This window comes from Poeciliopsis prolifica, unplaced genomic scaffold, assembly GCF_027474105.1.
Source record: "Poeciliopsis prolifica strain line A6 unplaced genomic scaffold, Auburn_PproV2 SCAFFOLD067, whole genome shotgun sequence".
Classification (NCBI taxonomy): domain Eukaryota; kingdom Metazoa; phylum Chordata; class Actinopteri; order Cyprinodontiformes; family Poeciliidae; genus Poeciliopsis; species Poeciliopsis prolifica.
Window position 1 is genome coordinate 1,003,320 of NW_026562442.1, and position 26,516 is coordinate 1,029,835.

The 26,516-nt window shown below is 39.4% G+C and overlaps 1 protein-coding gene across 1 annotated transcript; it reads left to right on the top strand.

The window, feature by feature from the left end:
• The first annotated feature begins 492 nt into the window (after nt 1-492).
• ntn4 (netrin 4) lies at nt 493-26,495 on the top strand. Its single transcript, XM_055020325.1, has 10 exons — nt 493-704; nt 3,298-3,851; nt 11,713-11,991; nt 17,249-17,375; nt 17,720-17,905; nt 22,123-22,336; nt 22,957-23,051; nt 23,279-23,347; nt 24,716-24,889; nt 25,661-26,495. The coding sequence occupies exons 1-10, from the start codon at nt 659-661 to the stop codon at nt 25,798-25,800; spliced, it is 1,884 nt and encodes a 627-aa protein (XP_054876300.1). The 5' UTR covers nt 493-658; the 3' UTR covers nt 25,801-26,495.
• The last annotated feature ends 21 nt before the right edge of the window (nt 26,496-26,516 follow it).

Consider the following 26,516-nt stretch of genomic DNA (forward strand, 5'->3'; position numbering starts at 1 on the left):
GTTTGTTTTTCAATTAGTGGGTAGAAATTCCAGAAGTTTAACTCAAATAAGAGGAGAAATACTTCAGAATAAAATTACCCAGGTAAAAGTAAATTGTACAGCGAAAACGTAACTATAGTTCCAGCTGCAAGACAAATAAAACATTTTACAGTTTGTGGTTATATTGACAAAATGTGGACAAACTTCGATGAAATCTTTCCTAAAAGACTCGTACATCGGAGTGTTTCTTTAAGCAGGATAATAAAACAAAACGCAAAGAGAGAGAGAGAGAGAGAGAGAGGAGAGGCGGAGCTGCAGCACAAACAAACCCTCCGCGTCTGAGCGCTTCTTAGAAATACTGACCGGGCGGCGGAGTCAGACTGCGGGGAGATGAACCACGCTGCGGGTCTGAGAGCTGCAGACGAGCCGAGCACCGCCGTTCATCCCTCCGCCGCCTCCTCCTCCTCTGCGGGTCTCCTCTCTGCGCGGGCGGCAGGAAGCAGTGCGGGGATCATGTTGTTTTCTCCGAAAGCTGCGTTGTTATCGCCTCATTGGGTCGCTGCTCAGTGAAAGAGAAAGTCCACACTGGATCTGAACAACTTCTTCTTCTTTTAATTAATATTTTACATTTTTAAGATATTTGCATGGTTTTCTGTCTGGATTATCGCTGCCAGGAGACATGCTGGTTTTATTTCTGATCAGTCTGGCCGTGGTGTCAGGCGCAGGTAAGTCCAATTATTATCTCACGAACTAGTGCAATCAGCCACTCAAGTTAAAAAGCGTCTGGTGTTACAGTAAATCAGTGGAAGCTGATTTTGAGGCAGTTTTTGAGGTTTTCCAGCCTGAGCTGCAGGTTCAGGACAATAAATCCAGCAGAACCTGACACTGTGGCCCTGCAGGGGAGCCACGGAGCGTCTGGAAGGCGTCTGAATGCTGCTCATCCCGCTCTATAGCTGCCAAACTTTATCTGTGTCAGAGTCCACGCTGGCTGCAGTCTGCGGCAGGCAGGTGCACAATGCCTCCATTATCCGGTTTTGCATAACATTTCCGATGGAGGTAAATCACTTGACTTGTGTACATAGACACAGTGAGTCAGACTGTAACTCTGCTCTGCCTTGCAGAAGTCACATTACAACCACAAACCGCTATGTATTTTCAATTGGATTTTCAATTTTCTGCATATGAAACTCTGCATTTAAATCCTTTTACTTTGGTATCAGTTGTGGCACAAACCGCAGATAATTTTTTTCAACAAATTTGGCAAAAATGGGCACGTTTTGTAGTGTTAAGTATATTATACTATTATTTGGCTGCTACGTACATGCAACAACTTTTAAACCACCCATTCAGTACTTGGCAAAATACAGCAAAGATTTAAAAGGAAATTGTTCCAAATAAACTAAAAACATCTTATTAACCAAAAAAGCCCAAAAAGTTACACAACTGTAAATATTAGGGGAAACATGAGCAAATTAAACATTTCTGTTGCTTAATTTTTATTAAAATTTTACATGTTTAAGTTATTGTGAATTTAAAGGAGAAACAATAATTGTATTTTTGCCTTTTTAATTGAAGAAAAAGATGATAAACTTGGTGAATTTGGTCCTTGGAGCAAGAAATTTGGAGCAAGTGAAAATCCAGTGACTCCATCTTTCTTCTACAATATCAACAATTTGAAAAATATTGTGACACCTTGAAAAAACAAAAACAATGAAGAAAGAATCATGCTGTGGGGACGGGGGTTTTGTCAGGAACAGGGAAGCTGATGAGAAAATTTAAAAAGTTGTAATGGAGAAAACATAAACTAAACACATTTGCACAGATAAGAATGATAGCTATGCTAACGCTAAACCTCAAAAAGCTTAACAATGGCAGAAGATAACCACAAACTGCTGAACTTCTTTTTTTGCAGAAGTAAACACTAAACTGCTACTCTCTTAAAAAACTTTGCAGAAGTTAACGCTACGCTAATCACATAAAAAATGAGTGGAAGCTAATGCTGAACCGCTAAACATATAAAAATATTAGCAGAAGCTAACGCTAATCACAAAAACAAAACATTAACCTGAGTGGAAGTTAACGCTTAATTGCTAAACATTATTTAAAAAAAGTTAGCAGAATCTAATTTTAAACTACTATACTCTTAAAACTTTGCAGAAGCTAATGCTAATCACATAAAAAATGAGTGGAAGCTAATGCTGAACCGCTAAACATATTTAAAAAAAAGTTAGCAGAAACTAACGCTAAACTGCTACACTCTTGAGCTGTGCAGTAGCTATCACTGATCACATAAAAAATTAGCAGAAGCTAACACTAAACTGCTAATGCATGAGATTTGTTTAGCAGAAGCAAATTGTAAACTGCTAAACACAAAAAACTAGCCAAAGCTAATGCTAACCGTGTTACAGTCTGTGTGCCACATCTTCATCTCCTTCTAGTTGACGACTGGTTGAGACTCGCAAACAGTTTCAATGTCAGCATCTAATTTTGCTTCCTGTTGTTACTTTAAAGCTTCATGGATAGGATGACCAAAGTTATCTGACATCTGAGTTTATCCAAGTCAAGGAAAAGGGTACGGAAATACTTGGTTCAAAAGGCTCAAAAACTGCGGCCGTCTTGAGGAATGTCATGCTCATATTGAAGTGGCTAATGGGAAATATAAAATGAAGGGTCAGCATACAGATTGTATGCTTGCTGCACTGCAATGATCCTCCTGTATCAAGTAATATTGATTTTTTTCAGGTTTTGTACAAAGAGACAGTGGGCCCAAGGCATATGCAAAGGCTTAGGGCCCCAAAGAGTACCTAGTTAGCATAATTAAATATGTAAATATATTTAAAATAACACTGAATAATAAAGACAAAATGCTATTACATATAGAAAAACAGTTTCTATATTGTTTTTATAGCTATTACACAAGAAATGGCAAATATATTTCTCTTTGTTGGGGAAATGTAAGGCAACTAACATGTTTGCTTGTTTGCTGTAAATTTAGTCCTGATCATCTGATGTTAGTTTAAGATAATAAAGATAAATATGGCAACTTAAATACCAATTTGCATCAAAAATCCATTTTTAGTTTGTTAAAATGAATCAGCCATACTAGCACTGGTATCATGTAAGCTAAATGCGAACCATGCTAATGATAATATGCATGTTACAGGAATGATGAAGTATTTAGTGTTGACTTGTTGGGCACCAAATGAAAATCTGCCGAAGGCCCCAAAAAGGCTTATGCCGGCCCTGCCAATAGAAAATGAGCCTTACTGTGGTTCTGCGTGCAGTAACTAAGTTCTCTTCATTTATTCCTCTCTGCAGGTGTTCCGGTGGAGGCGTTTCGATCCGGCGTGGCTCCCCGCTGTGAGAGCAGGGCCTGCAACCCCCGCATGGGAAACCTGGCTCTGGGTCGGCGGGTTCTGACTCAATCCGTCTGCGGAAACAACGGGACAGAGATGTACTGCTCCTACAGCGACCCCACCGCCAACCCGGCCTGCAGCGCCCCCAAGTGCTCCAAATGCAACGCAGCGCTGCCCTTCCTGTCCCACCTGGCCGGCGCCATGTCCGACTCGTCCTTCCGCCACCCCAACACCTGGTGGCAGTCTGCGGAGGGCGTGGAGTCCGAGACGGTCCAGCTGGACCTGGAGACGGAGTTCTACTTTACCCACCTCATCCTCGTGTTTCGCTCAGCCCGGCCTGCCGCCATGACCCTGGAGCGCTCGCAGGACTTTGGCCGAACGTGGAGGATGTTGCAGTACTACGCCAGTAACTGCAGCGCCACCTTTGGGCTGGAGGAGGGAAAAGCAGGCGGAGGCCGGGACGGAGCCGGATGCACCTCGAAGTACTCCGGAGCTTTTCCCTGCAGCCGAGGGGAGGTGAGGTGAAACTCTGTCCAGACTAACAACCAAGAGAAAATTGCTTATCCGGGCATTTACATGTTTCCAAAAGCTTTTGATATCGTTTACGTCGCCCTGACACGGTAAAACATTTTACAGAACGATAAATTGTCTCAGAATTTATCGCGATAATCGATAATATTGCTGTTTTGAGACCACTTTTAAGTGAAAATGTGGTACACAGTCTAAAATATTAACAAACTTTAATGTCCAACATTTAACAATATAACCAGGAACATTTTAAATATCCAAAATTAAAAAACAACAACAAGCAAAGCAGCAACTAAAATGTAAATGAACAAAAAACAGCTAATTAAGACTAATCCACCAACCTGAAGCTGTTTCATCCAGGCTTTAGTAGAAAGAGAAAACACCAGAAAAACAAACATATATATATATATATATATATATATTTTAGCAAATTGCCTTTTTTTAGTCTATATACTTCAGTCAACGATTAATAGATTACTAAATTAGTTAGCGATTATTTCAATAATCAATCACGATTAATCATCTTAGCACTAATATATATTGACTTTGTCATCATAACTTTTAATCCCATCCCATCAAAACCCTTAAATATGCAAAGTCAGTTTTTGTGAGTCACCAGATTTAAAGCAGGTGCTGAAATCCAACTTTTCTTTCACTCCAAACACACGCAGCTCGCTCAGGAGACAGGTGGCGTGGCGGGGCGGAGCCACACCTGCAGAGAAAATGCTGGAGGTGTGTCAGCATTTTCCAACAACCTCTGGGGAAAAAAAAGCTCCACCGATGAGATAATTTACATGTGGCGTGTGGACGGTAATCCGTGCTGCAGAATCTGTGATTTTCCCGTGTTACAGGCCAGTGGCGTAGGAAGCAGAACGAGAGCAGAGCCTGGTGATTGAGTGCTTAATCTGCATGCTTTGACTGCGGCTCTGCAGAGCTTCCTGAGATCCACTGACGTTTAATTGGAACCGTTTGAGTCGGGAGCCGCTCTGCAGCTGCATGTTGCTGCTGGCGGTCATTTCTACAAACTGTTTCTGACAGCTGCTGGAGCGCTGTGTGTAAACAACATTTTGTTTTCCTCCCTTGGTCTGTGGCTTTCTTGAGTTAGTGAGAGCCAGTTGTGCAGGGAGCCTGACCTTTGACCTGTGACGCCTCAGCTGATGAGCCAGATCTTAGAAGAGGTCAGACAGTGCTTCGACAGAGCAGCTGTTTTCTCCTGCTGCTCAGCTGGCTGCTCTTTCTCCACCTCTGTAATTAGGCTTCACCCCTGAACCGGAGGCTCCAGAGCAAAACCAAGACAGCTGCACAGATTCTTTACACCAAGGAGGCTGTTTACCTCATTCATACACTGCAAAAACACAAAGCTTACCAAGTTAGCACACTGGAAATAAGACAAAACTAACTTAAGTAACTTTTCAGCAAGATATAGGAGCATGTTTTAAGTAAACGAGTCCTTAATAATATACTATTCGGCCTGTTACAATAAGTTTTGATGTACGATTAATTGGTCCAGAAGTTTTTGTGATAAATAAACTTGGTTATTTGCACTAAAATCTAAACCAAAAATACTGAAGATTTTGTGTTTCTGCAGTGCAGATTCAGGACATCCAGGAATATTTGTCAGATTTGCTGAACATCTCCAAACTAAACCTCAGAGCAGATCTCACTGCCGTCTTGTAAATCTTCGCCAAACACTTTGTGCTTCGTCACAAATCACCCTCGACAGTCGTCTCCTTCCACTCCACCCGGCCTGCTTTCTTCTTCTTCTTCTTGACTTTTTTTCTGCACCGCCAGCAGCTGTGAAGGGTTGACCCACAGTGTGTAAACTCATTCAGCACCTCTTCAGCCTCACTCTTACAATAATCTGCAAACAAGACAGTTTTTAGTTTTGCAATACCTATTGAAGGAACACTAGCTTGTGTTTCTAATATCTATTTGGAGAATCAAATCAGAAGAGAAAATCCACACAATTCTTGATAATACTGTAGAAAATATGTTATAAAATCTAACTGGCGCCAGAACCAAAGGGCTCCGGAGTTGTTCTGAAAAGCAATACCAGATTCTCAGTGAACAAGTTTCTATCAAGAACATAAGAGGACAAGAAAATGTTGGACATGGTTTTTAATATGTTCAGCCCATTTCTTTTTAAAAGGGACCTATTATGAAAAGTTCACACTTTGCGGTTTTTTACTTCTGTTTTGTTTTCTACTTTTTCTAAAAACAAACAAAGCGCTTAATTAAAAAACACCCAACCATTTTATGGCAACAGATTAAAGGTTTTTGGTGTCTGAAAAACGAGCCGTTTCAAAAACTTTCCACACAAATCAGCAACCGCAGGGTTTCCCTCCGTGTATATAAGCCTTTGTTCGTTCTCCCACCAGGCTTAGCATTGCTTATTTATTTCATTTTTTTTTTTATTTTAGCATTTTTAAGCAAGCAGAGCTCCAGCCCATTTGGTTAGCTAGTTTTATTGTTGTATAATGGCTGATGGAAAAGACAAGTGTTTGTTGTTAACTTACTATCTAGAAACCACTTGCTGCATTCTTGTTGGTTGTGCAGGAGGCTCCACTTTTGCTTGTTGTTTGTATAATTGCGCCTCTGTTTGTAGGAATTTTTACACACAAATGTAAACATTGAGTTGGGCGTGTGGCTAGCAGCAGCGTGTGGCTAGCAGAGGCAGCCCAAGAATGATTTTGTGCAAAACAGTTTTAGCATAGCCCATGAACCTTTCCAAACATGTCAAAGGAAGTATAGTAGGACACCTTTAGAGCTAAATGTGCATTCAGCACAATAATAAGCCACGACGTTACGTTGGTTTTGCAAAACAAAAGCCTTACCAGTAATAATTAGCTTCCACCTGCATCAACATGATCAAAAACTGGCATTTTTGAACGAATAAGGAGTCAAAACGAGGCTCTATGTGTTGTTTTTAGCAGCCATCAAAGGTCTCATGGTTGCTTGTGAGCTGCTGGGATCAGATAAGTGAGACTGAAGGTTTGGAGCCGAGTGTCAGAGAAAGGGAGGGTGAAGGCGGGGAGAGATGGGGGTTTGTAGCTCGGAGCGATCGCAGGCAGCAGGTATTCTCGGTTTTCTGCTTCTCTCCTTTCTCTGGCCAACATAAAAGCGTGTCATCTCATGTGCTGAAAGCTTTCCGTGTTCACCTGTGATGTGGCAAAAAGGCGATGGTGGAGAGACGGAGGGAAAGTTTTCACGCGTTCATGAGGTCATGTGTAAGAATGCAAGCGTTTGTTACAGTCTGACCTCCAGAGGGAAGAGAGACGAAAACGCCACTGAAGAAGCACCTACTTACATTTACTCAACTACATTTACTTGAGTAACTTTATCATGAAGTATTTTTACTCTTATTTGAATAGATTTCTGGATTTTCTATCCATTGAATGAAGAAGAAATATGTTAAAACCAAAAATTCAGAGACACACTTGCAGTTTTTATTAAAGCTTAATATGTTTGTTTTTTTTATTGAAAGAAACTGATTTGGAGATTTGTTTTCTGTTTTGTTACAGACATTTTCATCTGTAAAATACCAAAAAATATTTTCTATTTTGGTCCATCTGATGATGTAATCTATAAATATTGAATGATTGATAATTTGATCAGTTACTCAGTATTTGAGTAAACTTTTCACCATTAGAGTGAAATTGGCTGCCCACCTTCTTCAAATCAGACAAACTGGTGTCAAACGTTTGTGCTGCAAAATTTGTCTTTGTGCCGCTTTCATTTTAGAGGTATTAAGAAATGTTTCCAGAGGTCATGAAAGGTCAACCGGCCCCCTCACCTTCTTCAAATCAGACAAAATTGGTGTCAATCAACTTGACAATGTTTGTGCTGCTTTGGCTTTGAAGATATTAAGAAAAGTTTAAAGATCAAAAGATTAACCAGCCCCCCTACTTTTATGAAATCAAAATTACCTTTAAAATGTCATTAATATCTTTGAGTAATTTCTTGGACGGCTAAACAAGTTGAAGTAGTTCTACTCTTTTGCACCATTTTCAGGTACTCTGCTCCTTTCTGATTCACACACACACACGTGTTTCCCTGTTCTGTGCTTCCAACACACACTCACTCCAGATAAACATACAGTTGCTCTCCGTCTGTCTGCTGGGAAGGAAGTGCCGTCTCTCTGAAGGATGTCGGTCCCAGACGCCGCCGCCGCCCCTCCCTCCCAGAGTTTCCCTTTCTCCGTCTTTCTGCTTCCATCAATGCCCATTGTGCCTGTTTACCAGATTACAGTGCACAGCGCTTTGATGGAATTAGGCCTGTTAAAGCTGGGCTTACTTTACTTCGCACACTGAAACAGGAAGAAAGATATTCAGTGTCCCGCAGTGAACTCACAACCTCAGGCCTGAAATCTGTTGCATTTTTTAATGGCAGGTGGGAAAGGCTTTTCATCTCCAAACGGTGCTTTGAACACAGTCGATCCGTTCGGTCTTTTCAACCTCCAACAATGACGGTAATAGTTGATTTCCTCTGCCACTAACGAATGTGAATGTTTTGAAACACGAAAAAGGATCAAATCCAAACTGAATTCATGAAAAGCTTAGTTTTAAAATTAGCACAAATGAACTTGATCTTGTTTTTCGCCCTGATTTAATTTTTTCCCAGGCTTCAAAAGCCACGCTTTCTGCTTGGAGGACAATTCTCAGCCCTATTTACAGTAAACGAGATTATTTCTCCGTTCACACAGCTCAACAACTCCCAACAACACAATTAGTCAGCAGAATGTCTAACTTCCTTTTTAAATCAACTTCACCAGCAGCTAGTTGTCAAACTTTAATAAAACTTTAAATGTTTTATTAGTCTGTAATTTAAAGCCCCTAATAGTGCATTCACACCGGATAATTCTGTAGACTTGGTTCAGTTGGGGACTAAAATTGCAACTGAACTGTCATTTGCAGTTCGCATTCGCACTGCAGTATGTCAAATGACTAAAACTAACTGAAAAACCTGTTCCCCCCATCGCCAGTGTGGGGTGCTGCACCAAAAACTACTGAAGAAATCAAGCACATGGAGAAGCAAACAGGAAGGGGCGGGACGGACCACCGTCAGGCTCATGCCTTATTTGGAAATTTGGAAACCATTGCACTCCAGAAGTGAAGGGGGCGCCAAATCTAATATTATCCGCGGTTTCCTGTTTTTCTTTTCTTTTTGAATCTGTGATACATTTTCACCTTTCAGGAGTTTTGCTCTCACCATGTATTTGAACTTCTCTATTTTATTTACTTCAGCGCAGCTCACAGTTTTTGACAAATTCTGTAGTTTTTGGTGTACTTCTAAATCTGCTCCTTTGTCGCATCCTTTCAGGCTTGCTACTGCCTCTAGTGGCGTGGGGGTGGTAACACAACTAATCTAATTACATTACTATATTAATGTTACCGGGGAAAAATGTTTTGTCACCTGTGTAACTTTGGTGTAGCTTAAGCCTCATGACATTATTTTACTATTTGGAGAATAACGCTTTTAAATTCCTATTTTGTGTGCCTGTTTGCTAGGTCTTTTTCTTAGACATTTCTTGTGAAATCAGCAATTGAACATTAGAGAAATCCTCATATGAGCTCATTCAAGCTGGATACTTTGCTATAATTTCTACATGCTGTCATCATTCAGCTTTCATTTGGGACGTTCTTGTGCTGTATAGGTTGACTTTGAACCAAGAAAACATGACACTGCATTGTCCCAGTCCAGCTGATGGTGGCACACCATGTGACTCAAAATGACTACATCATAAACCTGAAACTCATACTGAACTTTTTCATAATAGGACACTCAGAAAAACACAGGCGTCATCAGTGTATTTGCAGACATTTACGTTTTATCTCTTAACTTAAATGAAAACCGAAAGAAATCAAAAGCCCAAAGTGGACGGTAGCAGGACTGTGATCTGTCAGTGTGTGTTTGAGTGCATGCCAGCAGCGGTGTACGGGTGTGCTCATGTTGCTGTGGCGTTGCCGGGCTGTCATTGGCCTTTTGTCCGGTCCTGAGTTATGTGGATCTGCATCTTCATCCCCGGCTTTGTGCTGCCCAGCTCTTCGTGCTCTCCTGTGGACCTGGCGCCCCTCGTCCTATTTGTCGTATTCTCTTAATGGAGGATCACAAAGCCGTGCCCCTGTGACCTCATCCAATAACGAGGAAGTTAATAGTGCTCCTCCCATCACACCTCCAGCCAATCAGGGTGGAGAACCAAAACTTTTCTTACATCTTACCCAAAATATAAATGATATCAACTTATTTTATTCTCCAGCCAGGCTTTGGAAGTGACACCAACTATTTCCCCCACAACAACAGCAGTGGTGTTAGTTGCTAGCGGCGGCAATAGCCATGGCAATGGCAGGCCATAAAGGGATCATCAATTCAAAGGATTTTCAGGGAACAGACAGAGACAGAACGGCGAATGCACTTGTGCAAGAATCCCTGGCAACATCAAGGTCACCGTAGGTTACAGCCAATGATGCTGGGGCGTAAATCAAGGCCCAAATGATCCTAAACCGGCTTCCAATAAAGGAGCACATGAGCTGGACCGATGTGCTTCATTCTATCACTGAATAAACGGACATAACCACTCAAAGAAGAAGAGAATTAAGTAGCTGTTATAGATCTTCAAAAGACAAAAGCATTTCAGATCTAAACGTCTTGAAAATTTACAATCTCTGAAGCTACATTAGGTAAAATAAAACACAGTAAAACTCAAACATCTTTCTACCAATTGCTTCTATCCAAAGACTCAAAAATGTCTCCACTCTAATTGGCTTGAAGTTACGTTTAGTGCCAAAAACATGATGTTGTTAAAAAGCTAATTGCTGACAGAGTTTAAATTGAGTGAAATGAAGGGCAATGACCTTGGGGAAACATTGTGACAACTACGTTCAGTTTAACTATTACAAGTAGCAACCAGACTGTACAAAAATGACACTTTCAGCCTCTTCCATTGACTTGCAACCACAGAAAGGCCTCCGAAAACTGACCCTGTGTCACTTAATCATTCAAGGCGCCGTGATGGAAGTGAGGATCGGGAGTATTGAACTGAGTGACTGAAGTTGTTTTCCTAAGTTGTTTTTGCCAGTTTATTCCTGGCTTCCACTTGTTCGAGTCGAACTTGAAACAGCTTTAAAGTCAGTTTCTAATCCCTGTTCAGCATTGCGGTGAATTATGGGCAAAAAGGACTCCATAGATTTTTAATAGATTAGAATAGTTGAGATTTTCCCTGAGTAACTTAGGAATTCAGGAGTCTAATGAGTTCAGGATTTAATAAATTGCTACACTCAAACATCTCCCTACTATTTTTTATGTGTAAAAACATAAAACCTTCAAGTGCTTTCATTCACTGTTGCTTTGTTTTCATAACGGTTTTCTAACATGATGGATGGATGGATGTAACAATGCTGGTCAGAACAGGAGTAAAAATTGCAGCGTTTACTTGAATATTGCCCTTGTAAATTACAGGCAGTAATTTTTGGGAGTTCAGAAGTTTATGCACTTGAGGTATTAAACGATTGCACAATTCGACGGTGTGTGAAACCCAAACACCCTCCAACCAATTTCTTCTATTGAATGACTTAAAAACAAACATCAGTCTCTCCATATATTTACTTTATATTGCAAATGGAGTGAGTGACAAGTGTTACTACACCATCAAGTGTGAGGTATTTGCTATGAAAATCTGTTTTGTTTGGACAGTTTGGCTATTTTCAGACACTAATGGGCCATACGAAAACGCAGGTATTTCAAACATAGAAGTTACACCAGACATGTCAAGTTTCTCCAGGTTTTTTTTTAGCAGTAGTTAGAGGGTAGCATTCCACATCATTAACTCAAAACATCTTTATCTGACTGCCAGGTGATTTATCGAACCCTCCCAAAGTGGCAGTCGCTGGATCCGTTCGGTTTGGAGGGCCAGCAGCAGCTGAGGGTGACCAACATCCGAATCCGGCTGCTGAAGCACCAGCCGTGCCCCTGCCAGCTCAAAGCTGTCGCCTCCACAAGGAAACCTCTTCCTGTTCAACACTTTGCCATCTACGACCTGATAGTGAAAGGAAGCTGCTTCTGCAACGGCCACGCCGAGCAGTGCGTCCCGTCGCCGAAATACCAGCCCACCAGAGACCGCACCAACCACGTGGTAAGAGCAGAAACGTCTGTGAAATTTGACCCAAATTGCAGGTTCTTGACATTAAAAAAACTGCTGCACCAACAAATTTTACATTATATATATAAACAAATGCTAATTTTAGCAAATGTTTATATTTGCATGGAATAAATCGTGGATTGAATTTTCACGTCAATCTGACAATGATGAGTATTATTTATTTATTTTTCCTCATTATTACAGTAGAAACTATGTCCTATTTTTATTTACATCATTTTCCAGAAACATAAACATTTATGCTTTTTGTTGCTTTTAAACTTAAAAACACAAATAAAATGGCGTTTTAAAGTTATCACAAATTTCATTTAGTAAATATTTAAAATTTTTATGTTTACTTTTTAGAAAAGCTGATGTAACATTTGCACCTCTAAACAATTTTTATGTAGCTGTACTGGTTTGTAAATGTTGCAGACACTTTTTTAAAAAATAAACATTGGATTTAAATTGAATTAAAATGCTATAGCATGAGCTGCAACATATAATTAAACTTTTCTGGGCAGAATCAGGTTATTGTTTTTAACTTAAATAACCAAATATTCATTTTAAAACTGCCTTTCATAATTATTCAGATCATCTTTGTTTGATATTTTAGCTTGTTTTGAAACATGAATGTCTGACAAAGAAAAAACAGAATAAATCAGTAAAGAGGCACTGTATTATGCAAGCATAGCTGCAACCTAAAATTTACTACAATTACTGCTTCTGATGGACACTTTAACTATGTGCAAAAGCCTTTAGGTAAAACAGTATGTCCAGTAATAACCAGATATATCCGGCTGGAAAATCAAATTTTATCTTAATGCTAATAAACTTGTTTTCAGCCGTGGCTCTGCGTGTTTAGACAAAATGACACATTTTTCCAGTCTTTGATCTGGCAGTAATCACACCCTGTGGACATTTTTTCTTGTTTCAGTGAAATCAAGATGTTAGGACCAGACATCTTAAGAACAGTTTAGTTTCTTTGTGTCGACTGTTTTGTTTATAACATTTGAGGAGGGGTCACCTTTCCGTCTTGGTCAGATAAATATCTGTTTATAAGAGAGTAAAGAGAAGGACGTTTGTGTTTGTTGATGAAGGTGTGAATCTGCGATGTTTTGGCTCGAGTATGTCATGGTGGAGAGCTTATCAACAAATCTCCTCAAACTCAAATTTAAGACACACAACCCGTGTGTTTTTCTGAAACAAGCAAAACTGGGAAGGTATTTCTCAAGATAAACAATATCACTGCATCGACTGTTAGGCTTAAATTTCTTTTCAGACCGCTAACAAAATAAACTTTTGTGATACAAATCTCGTGTTTTTACTTTTGTAGAATGCAAACAACACAGTTGTTTCAGCTGAATGTGAAAGTCATCAGTTATCAGCACTGAGACTGCATAGGTAATCTGCTTATATGTTACTGGATTTCAGGGCTACATTTGTCACAGTTGATAGTGTTTTATTCATTGAAAATTCAATGGAAATATAATCTGTGGTACTGAGTTAGACAGATATTTTAACTCTGATATATACTTCAGATTTTACTATCAAAAACTCACTAGAAGTCAGAATATCCAACTTCAAAATCCAATAAAATGTTATAACTGTGTGATAGTTGCAGAAGTAACTTAATAATTAGCTATTTTAGTTCATATCTTATTAAATTAGCTGCAGTAATACTGCAAAAGATTTGTTAGTAAATATTCTACTTTAATATTTAGGTGTTTCACTTGTAGTTTTAGCTGCAGGAGTTGCAATCAGACTCTGTTTATGACTGACTGATTAAATTAGCATCTGTAGCTATTGTTAGCATTTAGGTTAGATTACTAAAGAGCATCTATTGCCTCTTCATGCTAACTTAACTTAGCTTCTAGAATCACTGTTACTCTTTCACATGTTAAATTAGATAGATAATCATTGCCACAAGATAGTCCTGACCTGACAAGCAAGTAAACATATCAGCTTCAGTTAATTAGCATCTGGAGCTATTGTTAGCATTTAGCACAAACTGCTAAGGAGCCTCTATTGCTTCTCAGAGAATGCAAGTTTGAATTATAAGAACAGATAACATGTTAGGTTTCCCCAAAATATTGAAGGATGTTTCTTTGCTACTTTGGGTAAGCTAGCTGTCATGCTAATAGGCTAGCTGCTAACAACAATTAAACCTAATTAAACAAAATGTTTGACTGGCACTTTGATAAAAACTAAATTTTAAACCTCTTCTGATGTTTTAAATTTAAATGTAATAAAAACATTGATCTTAGTTTCCTGTATCATTAATTAGTGAATCTGTTATTAGCCCAACAAACCAGACGCAGATAGCAACTAAAATGTTTTCTTCTCTGAAATGGAAATAGAGCAAAACATTTTTGGCATATTTTACATGATGAATACACAGGACGATTCATGCGTTTCCTTTGAGACTAAAGCTGCTGATATCTGATTTATTGGGCACAACCCTTTAAATCTGAAAATCTGACTCTTGCCATGCCAAGAAATTCCAAGTAGCTCTTTGGTTTTCACAAGGATTTCCTTCCTTTGAGGGCAGAAAATCTGGCCTCTAAACCACAAGACTCAAAAACCCGCTCTGCTTGTCAAAATAACTCTAGTCATAGAAATGTGTCTCACCCCATTTTATATCTTTAGTCTTAAACAGTCTTTTCCTTGCCTTATTACATTTGCAACGCGCTCCATCCAGGTCCAGTCGGTAAACATGGACAGGTTATATAAAAGCCTTTTCCTGCCTATCAGCAGTTTGCTTTGTGCCTCCATGTTAGCAGACAACTGCTGGTTCTGGCAGCACCAGACGTGAGATGAGAGTAGAGATTAAAGCTAACCCCAGGAAGGACAAAAAGGGTCATGTGTTTATTCATTTTTGTATTTTTTCAATATAAATTTGAAGTCTTTGAATTCTGCCTTTTCATGTTGACTTTACTCACATCTGCGCCTGTGTTTGTCCATCTAAAGTATTCTTAGGAATGCAGTGTTTTGTCTTCCCCAAGTGTGAGGCTGCTGTGCGGCAATCAGCAGAGAAAGTTTCCCTGGCAGTCATTACTGCTCAGACACGAAGACGAAAAGGGCTCGTTTGTTTGTTGTCCCTCCACAGGGGTTTTGCGGTTCGGGGTGATTATACTGTCTGCTGGCTGGCCACAAAGCCAACACACACTCTGTGACATCCACGGTCTGCTACTGGTGCATTTCCAGTAATTAGTCCACTAATTGAGAGTAGCTGCTTCTAAATCCATGCTCCTTTCTTTTCATATTTCTGAGCGTTCAACTTTGTAATATTCACAGTTTTTTAGTTGAAGCTTTTTGTGTGAAATCTGACTCGTTTGATCGTCATCTGTGGTTTTGGTCGTGTTTGTTTAATAAAAATCTTAACTTTAAATGTTCTGCTTTGCCTTCTTTTTCTGTTTAGTTGTTGTTTGAGGTACATATTCACAGACATAGAAACATAAAATTGGCAGCCATTTTGGTTTCAAACTGTGGTTTGAAATGATCGTATCGTCCAGAGGGAACATTTGGAGTGATGAGGTTTCTTATGGAGAGCTGATCCTGTTGGGATCAAAAGTGTGATATTCACAGTGTTCAACTGCATCAGAATGGGGTGTGTTACTTTTCCTGGGATGTTTCATGATAAAATATTTATATTGTTTAAGGATCAAGAATTACATTTTAGCACAAATCAGTATTATGTTGGTCTGTTATATAATTTATTGTTAAAAAAACAACTGGGTTGTTTTTATTTAGAAGAATTAAAGCTGCTTTTAGAAGTAGTAGAAACCCAAAAGGGTTTCCACTACTAAAAACATGCAAAATATGCGTTTTGAATAATAGGTCCTCTCTATTTGTGACGTTATATTCCGGAGGTTTATTAAATGGATTGTTTTAACAGACACCAAAAAACATTAATGCATTTTTTAAGCACCTGAGTTGTTTATAAAAGCAGTAGAAACCCAAAGGGAAGCATAAAAACTGCAAAAATATGAATTTTGCAGAACAGTCCCCCCTTTAAATGTTGAACTTAAAGGGAGAAAATGATGAAAAGTTTCACGTTTGCAAACTACTGTTGACTTTACACAACTGGGCGTGTGCAGCTTTCAGTGTGTACATGCGTTAACTGTCCCTTATCACGGCTGTTTTCTCCTTCATGTCTTCCTCTCCCTCTCCACCAATTAATCACTTCTCCATTTTTGTGAAACGTGTCATCAGGTCTCCGGCCTCCTGCTCGTCTGGCCCTCTCGTTTGTGCGACCGCTCCCCCCCGTCAGTGTGTAAAAGCGAGCGTGTGGTTCCTGCAGAGGGCGTGTTGTTTACGGCCCGCTCCTATAGCGCGTTTAAGGCTGCGCTCAGATCGGCGTGTTGCACAGCAGCAGTCGCCGTGGGAAACAGACGCAACGCTCGATCTGCGTTTTGCAGCTTTGGCAGCGCGCTGATTAGTGCCTACCTAATCATTGTATAATTGTGTGTCCTACATTACAGTTGCACAGTGTAACGCAAACAAATAAAGAGCTTCCTCAGATGCTTTGACCTCTTTCCCCCCATCATTATCCAGCATGCATGGCATTCCAGCTCAAAGGAATGACAAGGAGATTGTTATTGTGCTCTCTGCACCGCATACTTTTACTCTTCTCATACACACACACTTATAAACGCACACACAGGCCTTTCAGAGCAGCGGCATTGAAGCAAAAATAATCACCAGTCTGTCGCTAATTTTGGGAGAGAAAATGTGACGATTGTGATGAAGAACAAAATGGCACGATTTGAAAAATAAGTGTATTTCATCCTTTTACAGTGTGATATGACAGCGTTAGATAGAAAAAAAAGAATACATTTCCACAAAAAACTTTTTTTTTTTTCCAATTTCTGAGTTTGAATAAAACTCGAGAGATTTTGAGATTCATCTCCAAAATTTCCTAGAAATGTTTCTAGAAAACTTTAGCAATTAATCTCTAAATAAATGAGTTTTTCTTTGGGGAAAATTTATTTTTCCTATCATTTCCCATCTGCAATGTCCCCAATATGTGATCGTCCCATTCCTCTTGGAAACATAACCTTTGGTGTGCAAACGAACACGTGGTTTGACCTTATTGTGATTTCAAAACTGACCAACGTTGTCGCCTCCTTCTCTTCTTTACCATGTAGGATTTTTTTACTTGTGATGAAATTAGAAAGTTTACATTAGAAGCTAAACTTAAATGAAAATTCTGTTTTCTGTGTCATTATTTAGCATTCACTTTTTATTGCAGGTTCATGGGAAATGTGTGTGCAGACACAACACCGCAGGAGATCACTGCGAGCGCTGCGCTCCGCTTTACAACGACCGACCCTGGCAGCCCGCCGACGGACTGACGGGAGCGCCGCACGAATGCCGCAGTAAGCTGGACAAACATGTTTCATTCATTAAGAACTACTGTGATGTTTATTGGTCTGCAAAATGTCAAAAAATTATATTTTAAACCAGAATAATTGACCGTTGATTGATTATCTCTGAGATAAAAGCAATGTTTTAAAGGAATTAGCTTTATTGATTATATAAAACACTAAATCCAACTTTAAATACTAATATCTGCTTTATTTTGTCTTTAAATTCAAATATTATTTTACAATGCATTACAAAAATCTGAAATCTCTTAGTAGAAGTAATCTCTTGTAGCATAACAAAGCCAAACGCCAGCATAAATATTGTTGAGTTGTTTATTCTCTTATTTCCTCTCCAGAGTGTAAGTGTAACGGACACGCTCAAACCTGCCGTTTCGATTGGACGGCGTGGAGCGACTCCGGCCAGCAGAGCGGCGGCGTCTGCGACTGTCTGCACAACACCGAGGGGCGTCAGTGTGAGAAATGCAAAGCTGGCTTCTTCAGAGACCCGCAGCGGCCTCACGCGGCTCCAGACTCATGCAAACGTAAGAGTCACTAACAAAACACTGCCATGACGCTTCATAAACAAGACGGATTTTTATCCAACATGATTTTAGTCCAGCTGCTTTGAAAAGGTTTGACTTTTGTCTCTGTAGATTATAACCTAGTTTCCATTTCACAGACCAGCGTCAAGCTCATTTTCGAGACCATAAATGCTCTTAAAGGGCCGGTTGTTGCACAATGTATTGATAAAACCAATTCACAAACTGTTAAAATATCAGAGTTCTTAAAATTAAATAACAGTTTTTCATGATACTTTTTGTGATTTTTTTGTGCAATAGAAATCAAAGTTTTTGTGGTACTGATTTGGAAATGTTTGCATTTATTTATGATGATAAATAATGCAACTTTTTATATTGATCATGGACTATAATCTGATGTCAATTAAGGCTGAGGCAGCTAGTAGAAACTAGTTACAATTATTTGAGTAACATTTTGGATAAGATGTATTTTTAAGAGTGAACTTTTTACTGTTATTTGAATTTTTATTTTCCCAAACAAAATTTACCACAGGCATCATTCTCTGCAAATAAATATAAAGTTTTTGCTTAGAATTTCAGATAAATTTTGTCAGTAATTCATAGAATAAAAGAACAAAGTTAATTTTACTCAAACACAAACCTATAAATAGGAGTAAAATCAGAGAAACTGATACCTTTCAGTTGTCTCTCAATTATATTGACTTTTAAAAAGAAACATTTCCACATTAGCTACATTAACTTTAACATTTTAAGTTAATACTGTTGAGTATTTCTACTAAAATATGTTAAAGCAGTTCTACTCTTTCTGGAGAATAATTTCACGTTCTCCGCCTCGGCCTGTAAATATATTAGAGCAAATAGTTTTGCCAAAATGACACAACAGGAACCGGTGATTAATTACACCCTGTCTGACAAAATGTTGCTGGTGTGAATCAAAACATTAACCTTTGCTGGCACAGACTCACTCTGAGAAGGAACGCTGAAGGAAGGAACGCAAGCCGGGACCTGTTGGACCGCGCTCGGTCCCGGCTGGTACCCGACCCTGAATGAGCGAGAGAGACGGCCCACTCTTTATCCACTGTTAACATCGTAGTTAATCATCAGATGGCGGCATTCCTCCTTCTTGACTCAAGCTCCAACACAAGGCTCCCGCTTGTCCACATCGGCTTGTTTTGCTGTTTTTCAGACGTGACTCAGAGCTCAGCTCATCGTCGTCAGGAGCTGTAAAAATGTGAGGGTCTCGTCTCCTGCCGCGCTGCTGCCCTTCGCTGATGAGGACGACTTAAGTAAACATGAGATAGTCATCCACAAGCAGCGCGGCGGCTACATTCGCCCTCTGATTATCTGTCAGATTTGACTGAGTGAGCTCATTCCTGCTGTATGTTCGTCAATGTACATCTGGTTGAATTCAGAACAATCCAACAGCAGCAGACCGTTAAACATGGCAGAGAGGACGATGCTATCGAGCTGAGGAGATGCTGGAAGACTCCAGTGTGTGATGATGATGATATCCTGTTTGTGCTGCAGACGACAGCAGAATCCAGACTCACAGTTTCAGATGAAGATCCAAATTTAAAGGATATAAACGATAAAGGAGTGAAAAATACATTGACTGTGGTCAGGCTGAAGGAAGGAAGAGAGGAAGGAAGGAACAAAGGATGGATGTATAAACTTAACTAAACTCCATCATCAGAAAAAGGAATAAGGTGGACAAGCCTGAGTCCAAAATATCTGGAAAAGATGACGAAGGAGAAAATGGACGTTGAACTTAATGGTTTGCGTTTCAAATCGAATGTTTCTCTCCTGTCTGCCACGTAACACTGATCTCTGCCTGCCGTGCGCTCAGTGATGACTAATGGATTGCTCATGAACTTAAAGGTATTTTCCATAATGTGTCTCCCTGGTATCTCTGCTTCTCTGAGCTTTATCAGAGATGCAGATTCTCCACCTTCTTTACAGCAGCTGTAACCATGTCAGAACTGAATTTTACTGACTACATTGACTGCATCATCTCACCTGTCTGGCTGGTTGATGTGGGGAAAAGGAGCGTCTCCATGCATGGAGCACCTCTCAGATGAAGATGATTGTGCAATCCGACTGAGAAAAAGAGGAATTTCCCTCTATTCTGAGGAACATTTTTATCATACCAACCTCTGAGAGGCCCTGGAAAGAAACGCACACCCAAACAGATTAACTGAAGGTAGGGTTACAGCTTGAGATTACCGTCTGTGCCTCGTCATGTCACCTCATTAAGTTCCCATTGTCTGTCTAGATGCACACGCATCCACTCAATCTTCATGTTTATTTTAATTCACACGCTGTTATCCAAACTCACGGTCCCATCAGGAAGCGCACGTGTTGGGGCTTTGCCTCCATCCAAGGCATGATTTGTTAAATATTACCAGGCGTCGCCTTGTGTGCCTGTTAGGTATACAGATGTAATATCTTTATGATTTTATGGATACTGTAGTCAGCTCGGTTTTAAGATAAAGATTATCTTATCTTTGCATTGGTGGATGGTTGATCTGAATAACTGTCTGGTTTGATTTTGAAGATAAATGTGACATTGTTCAAGAGATGGCATTGATGCTGTGGTTCATTAGCTACAAGCAATCGCATGGCTTTAACTCGCTGCATTTAAGCCTCCATATGTGGATGATTTCAGATAAAAACAGAATGGAACCACATGAACCAGTAACCCCTGAGTTCAGCTTCAACTCCAACAGCCTGAGATCCTTGAATTTCTTAAATTCAGATATAAAATCATCCACAACTCGGAAAACCCTGAGAGTGGCTGACTCTCATCCAGGTTGCTTCACAATTAGTGTACGCAGAGAAACATGTCTTCACAAAGTGTCAATTTGAGACGTTGACATTCCCAAAATATGCAACTTTCTCTCCATGAACACCACAGAAACAAAGGGCATCCCTGGAGGAGAACCAGACCAAACCAAGCGCCTCTGCTTTTACAGCATTTGGACATATTTTGGTCTGTTACACAGAAATTACACAAACCACCCAAAAATTACTGCAGCGCCCCAAAACTCTGGTAAAGCCTTCAAGATGTGGACTGGACCTGGTGGCTGGAAGTCATTCATCCTGCAGCCTGTCCTGTTTTTGAGTAAAAAAAATTTTAAAGTTCATGACAAATTTGAAGATATCACTTGATAAATATGTGCTATTGAAAGATTGGAAGAACAACACCTGAACATCAACTATGAAGTTTTAAAAATGCAAACATTTTAAAAAGACTTAAACAAACAAGCAATGCTAAGCCTGGTGGGGACACAGGTAAAGCCTGGTGGCCCGCCAGGCTTATGTTAGGGGAAACCTTGTATTGTGACCACTAGGATTATATTTTTTTCTAACCAAACATTGCAGGATTGAGCAGGTTTACATAAAAATGTCCCAATTTGCACAGTAAAATGAAGACAGTGGCCACAAGGACCAATTTATACAGCTTATCTGGAGTTTAGTTACTCTTTCAAAGTAACATGGTTTCAACAACCAAACACAAATTTCCCCCAATTTTAGTGCAACAAAAGCCTTCTGGGTTTACAGCAGAAGACCCGTTCCTACCAAGGCAACAATGATCAACTTTTACCAGAGAGATACTGCAAACGCATCTTTATGTCCTTTTCTCCAGGCTCCAGATAAGAACAGATTTATGCAGCAGGCCTGGCATCCTCTCTGACGTGTTTCTCAAACTGCCAGTGAAAACCTGCGCTGGGTGGACGTTACAATGTTGACATAAAAATATTGTTTCTGGAGTTTGTTTAAAGAACATCGTATCAGCGCACAATTAGGTGACATGAGGGAGAGACGGAGAGTCGTAATGTTTGTGTAGAGTTTTTGTCCTTGGACAAATGTTGGCTGGTATTTTGGTTTTGACAGACATTCGGAAAGCTTTCTTCAGTTTGAAGAAAGCAGTTTGTGTTTGTGATGGTTATCATGTCATAAAAAAACTACAAACGCTTGTTGGATAAGAAAAAGATAGAGAGCTTTGTCTCCTACTTCACCAGACAAACAATAGTGGAACTGCTGATAGATAAAACGTCTATCTGCTGGTTGTAAATTATTATAATGCGGTTAAAAGACCTTCAGACTTTGTGTTTAGCGCCAAGTTGTAACAAATAAACATATTTTTGTACCATTTTAACAAGTTTTGCTCTAGAGTTAGTCTCTTAATCAAATTTTATCAAACTTTTCGAATGTTTCAGCATGCAGCTGTCACCCAATGGGCTCCATGCCTTTTCATGTCATCGACGGCTCTCTGTGCGACCCTTCCAACGGAAACTGCATCTGCAAACCTGGCGTCGGCGGAGCGCAGTGCGACAGGTGCATGGTGGGATACTGGGGCTTTCATGACTACGGCTGTCGGCCATGTGACTGTGCAGGAGACTGTGACCCGTTTACAGGGGACTGCATGTATGGGTAAGTAAAACAAGACTAAAATCAGCATATTCATGTGTAAGAATGGTCTAGTCAAAGTCCAGATCGACAATCCAATCAGTGTTAAAGCTTTAAATTAATGTTTAGACACTTTCAATCCAACATGACTGAGCAGATGTTATTCTGTAACTATGTTACTGAGTTTTAATGTAAGTTTATTATGATTTAACTAATTATTACAATGTTACTGTAATTTTGTTACAGTTTTATTGTAATTTTATTTCAATTTTACAATGATAGTAGTGAAATATTCAGATTTTGGTACAGTTTTACTGTATCTACTGCTATTTAACTGTTATTCTAACACAGTTTTACTGTTTTTATTATGATTTTACTGTATTAGAATAAATGTAAACAATACACATTAAACAGTGATTAATGTGGTGGGTATTTATCCAAATACTTATATTGTATTATAACTTTAAGCCATACAGAAATGTTTTGATATAAATTCAAACTTTTTGACTAAATTCTTGTTTCTTAAAGTTTATCCAGCTGACATAAAGTCACCTTTTCACTTGAACTTCACATTTTGAGATTTTCAGAGTGATACCGTCTATATTTTATCGATTCAGTTTTCAATGTGTGATATTCCATTACAGCTCCGATCTGGAAATCTACAGCCTGGATGGAAACTCAAGTGAACCTGTCAGGATCTTCAGCCCACATGAACTATTTTCTGCTCTCCACTACTCAGGTGAGATTCATCCTTTCACAACAATCCAGTGAATCAGACACTAACATTTACGCCATGAGAGAATAAAAAATGCTTCTTTTCTCCTCAGTAGCTCCCTGTAAGCTGCAGCATTTACAGCCACATTCCTCTCTGGCGTTCAGACGCTGTCCAAGACCTCACAGCAACATGCCACACATGCAAGTTATTTGATTATGTTACAAATCGGCGCTTGTGTCTGTTTCCTGCAGAGAAGTGCGAGTGCAAAGAGCAGACGCTGACCAACAGTAAACTCTTCTGCACCATGAACTATGCATATGGTGAGAACTCAAACATCCACCTCTGACCCGTCATCCGGGTCCAAATTCAATCACGTTAAATAACTCGATACACGTCCGTAAATTAATGCTGGGGCTGCAGCTAATGATTCATCAATTAATCGGTTAAAACCTTAATATTAGATAAAACGCAAACAAATTCATTCAGTTCAAGAAAATAAACATTTCACTGCATATAATTCAATAATATAGCATTCTTTTGGTGAATTAGAAGCTAAAATTACGCCACTTAGGGAGTTTTGAGTGAAACATGTTGACAGACAAATGTGGTTTGATTTTAAATGCAAAATGTACATGTATTTTGTACAGTTTTCACGTAATTAGTGCACTAAATTTGTTTTCTTTTTGCCTTTTTTGAGACTATATATTCCAGTTAACAATTACTAAACAGTTACAATTACTAAATTAGTTTACAATTATTTCTATAATTGATTAATCGTTTCAGCCCTAATTAGGTTTACTGGTAAAATTACATTTGTTTGGGTGTCTGCAATTACCAGATCACACAGAAACAGCTTAATTATTCAAATAAGGACGTTTAGGGTGAGGCAGAGCAATTCAAATACCTGGATTGTTTGATTACTTGTTAGGAATACAGAGATTATTGTCCTGAAAACACTAGAAGAAATATAGAAAATGTCTGAGATCCTCCAAGACATACAACTGGGAGTAACTGGGAATCAATCTAAAATATATCTATAGATGTGAAAGGAGAGAAATATTTCCTACCCAAATGCAGCCAGAATTAGCTTTTGGAGTTGATCTCAAATGTTCATTTTCTGAGGTGAATTACAGGAAGATTAGTCTTAAAAACTAAATTATCTTAGTTCTTTTTTAGCCACAAGAGGTGTTAGCTATCCCTGTTTAAGTTAAAATTACACATTTTCCATTTATGCCTTCAAAAAACAAACACTTTTCATACTTTATTAAGATATTCTTTTGCCATCTTGTAACAGTTGCAGCAAATAGAAGCTACTGTTATTAGAGTTCCTCTAAGGTGGTAAAAATGTGGGTTTTAATTGTTGTTTGTTTTTGCAGCCATTATTTTATGCTTCTTGTATTTTCAATTTACTTCACATTTGTCTTTCGCCTTTTATGATCCCAGAGTTTGTTTTTTAACTTTCAAACTTGAAATGCAGTGATTTATTTTCCATTTACTCATAAATTAAATTATCTAGTGTTTAAACTCACACAAGTTTTTCACACTATTTCAATTAAAGCCATGTATTTTACTAAACTTAAGATTAAAATACTTGTTTGAGAAAGCAGAACAGTCCTGACACACGGCGAAAACGACTCTAGAGTTTGTATTTTGCGTTCAGCATCTGTTTTCTCCTTCTTGACCTCTAGTGCTAAAGGTGAAAGTGCTGTCGGCCCACGATAAAGGCTCCCACGCCGAGGTGGAGGCCAAAGTTCAAAAGGTCCTCAGCCACAACACCAAGCTGAAGATACAGAGAGGTCAGGTCACGCTTTACCCCGAGTCCTGGACGACGCGGGGTTGCACCTGCCCCATCCTTAACCCAGGTCAGACTGGAGATCTACTGCGCATCGCAAAAGCATTCATTCAGTTTTTCACAAACTAAAACTGTTAATTCAATGCTCTTAATTGGGATTTTTTGTGATAAAATGAGCATATACCAGTAAAGTGGAAAGAAAACATTAGATTTAGCGTCCTCTGACAAACAGTTCTACCCAACTCTGAAGAAAACCTCTGTAAACACAAAAAGCTTTTTAAAATGATTCCATTAGTTGATTAAAGAAAGCTTCACAAACCAACCTTGGTTTAAAGAAATCTAAAAAAGCAAAGCATCACACCCTGATCTAAGAAAAAACAGAAGAAATTCGAGTGTAAGAATGATGGAGTCAAAGTCTGGATTGAACTCACATTGAGATGTTTGTTCTTTGGTTTAAAAAAACCTCCAGTGTATTTGAATTTTTAAAATTCTGCAAAGAATTGTGGGTAAATTGGTGTGCAGTGTCACAGAGGAGTAATTTCACGTTATCTCCGACACTTGGTGGTGGTTTCTGCAGCCGAACGATGCAAACAAGTATTGGGCTTCAGGAGCAGATATCGTTGATAAAAATTGCTTAATGATCTAAAAATATTCAACTGCGATAAAAAATAAAGAAAGACAGAATAATCTTTGAAAGGGAAAATCCCTTTTCATCTCTTTCTCATGTGAACAAAAAAATTCAAACATTTTCTATCAGAGTTGTCGTAATTTTATAATAATTTTTGGACACAAAAACAGAAAAATCTTGTTTTTTTTACTTTTTCTAACTGTTATCCAACAGGTGTGGAGTACTTGGTGGCGGGTCACTTGGACCGTAAGCAGGGTCGGCTCCTGGTCAACATGAAGAGCTTCGTTAAGCCGTGGAAGGCCAGTTTGGGTCGCAAAGTCCTCACACTGCTAAAGAAAGACTGCAACTGGTAGACGGAAATGGAGCAGAGAGTTTCTAGTTTCCTGCTTTTGCTGTTGGAGCAGCTTTTGAGGGATTGAACTGCGATGAACGAATCCCTCAATCTCTGCGCTGTCGTCTACTGACAGCTCAATACCACTGCTGGAGGTAGTTTTATTAAGAAATGTCTCCCTTGCACCTGTGCAAACTTCCTCTTGCGTGATTATGTTCGAGTACAAGCGGATTTCACCGGAAGCGCAGAACTGCTCTTCCTGCTCTGCAGCACTTTAGCCTAAGATGGACCAAGCCAACGCGGACGCACTAAGAAAAGGAGGAGAAGAAGAAGCTCCTGGAGTGAAAGCAGCACACCTCCACATCGTGGAGCGACGCCGAGCAAGCCATAAAAACCACGACAGGTGGTTAATCCTCGCCAGTCCAGGTGTGTCTGTGATGAAATCAGAGCAAATGGAAACCTGAATGTATTTCTGCCCGGCTGTGGCTGAGCGAGGCTCAGTCCAACTCCAACGTTTTAGGTTATAAACCCACAAAAGTTTGCATCGCAGCAAAATGTGATTTATTTCATATTAATACGCCCCTTTGGACTCAAAATGCTCTTATTCTTCCCTCCTTTGTGCCCATGTACAGTATTATTTGTATATATCACTATAAATATTGTCGCTCACCTCTGTTTTTGTTTATGGTAATAAAGGATAAATCCAGGCTATTATAAGTTTGGTCTATGCTTGTATTT

Excerpts from the sequence above, each read along its gene's own strand:
- ntn4 (XM_055020325.1), top strand. The coding sequence starts at position 659 with ATGCTGGTTTTATTTCTGATCAGTCTGGCCGTGGTGTCAGGCGCAG. Across the intron at positions 17,376-17,719 it reads AGCGCCGCACGAATGCCGCA|AGTGTAAGTGTAACGGACAC; the intron begins GTAAGCTGGACA and ends TTTCCTCTCCAG. Across the intron at positions 23,348-24,715 it reads CACCATGAACTATGCATATG|TGCTAAAGGTGAAAGTGCTG; the intron begins GTGAGAACTCAA and ends CTTGACCTCTAG.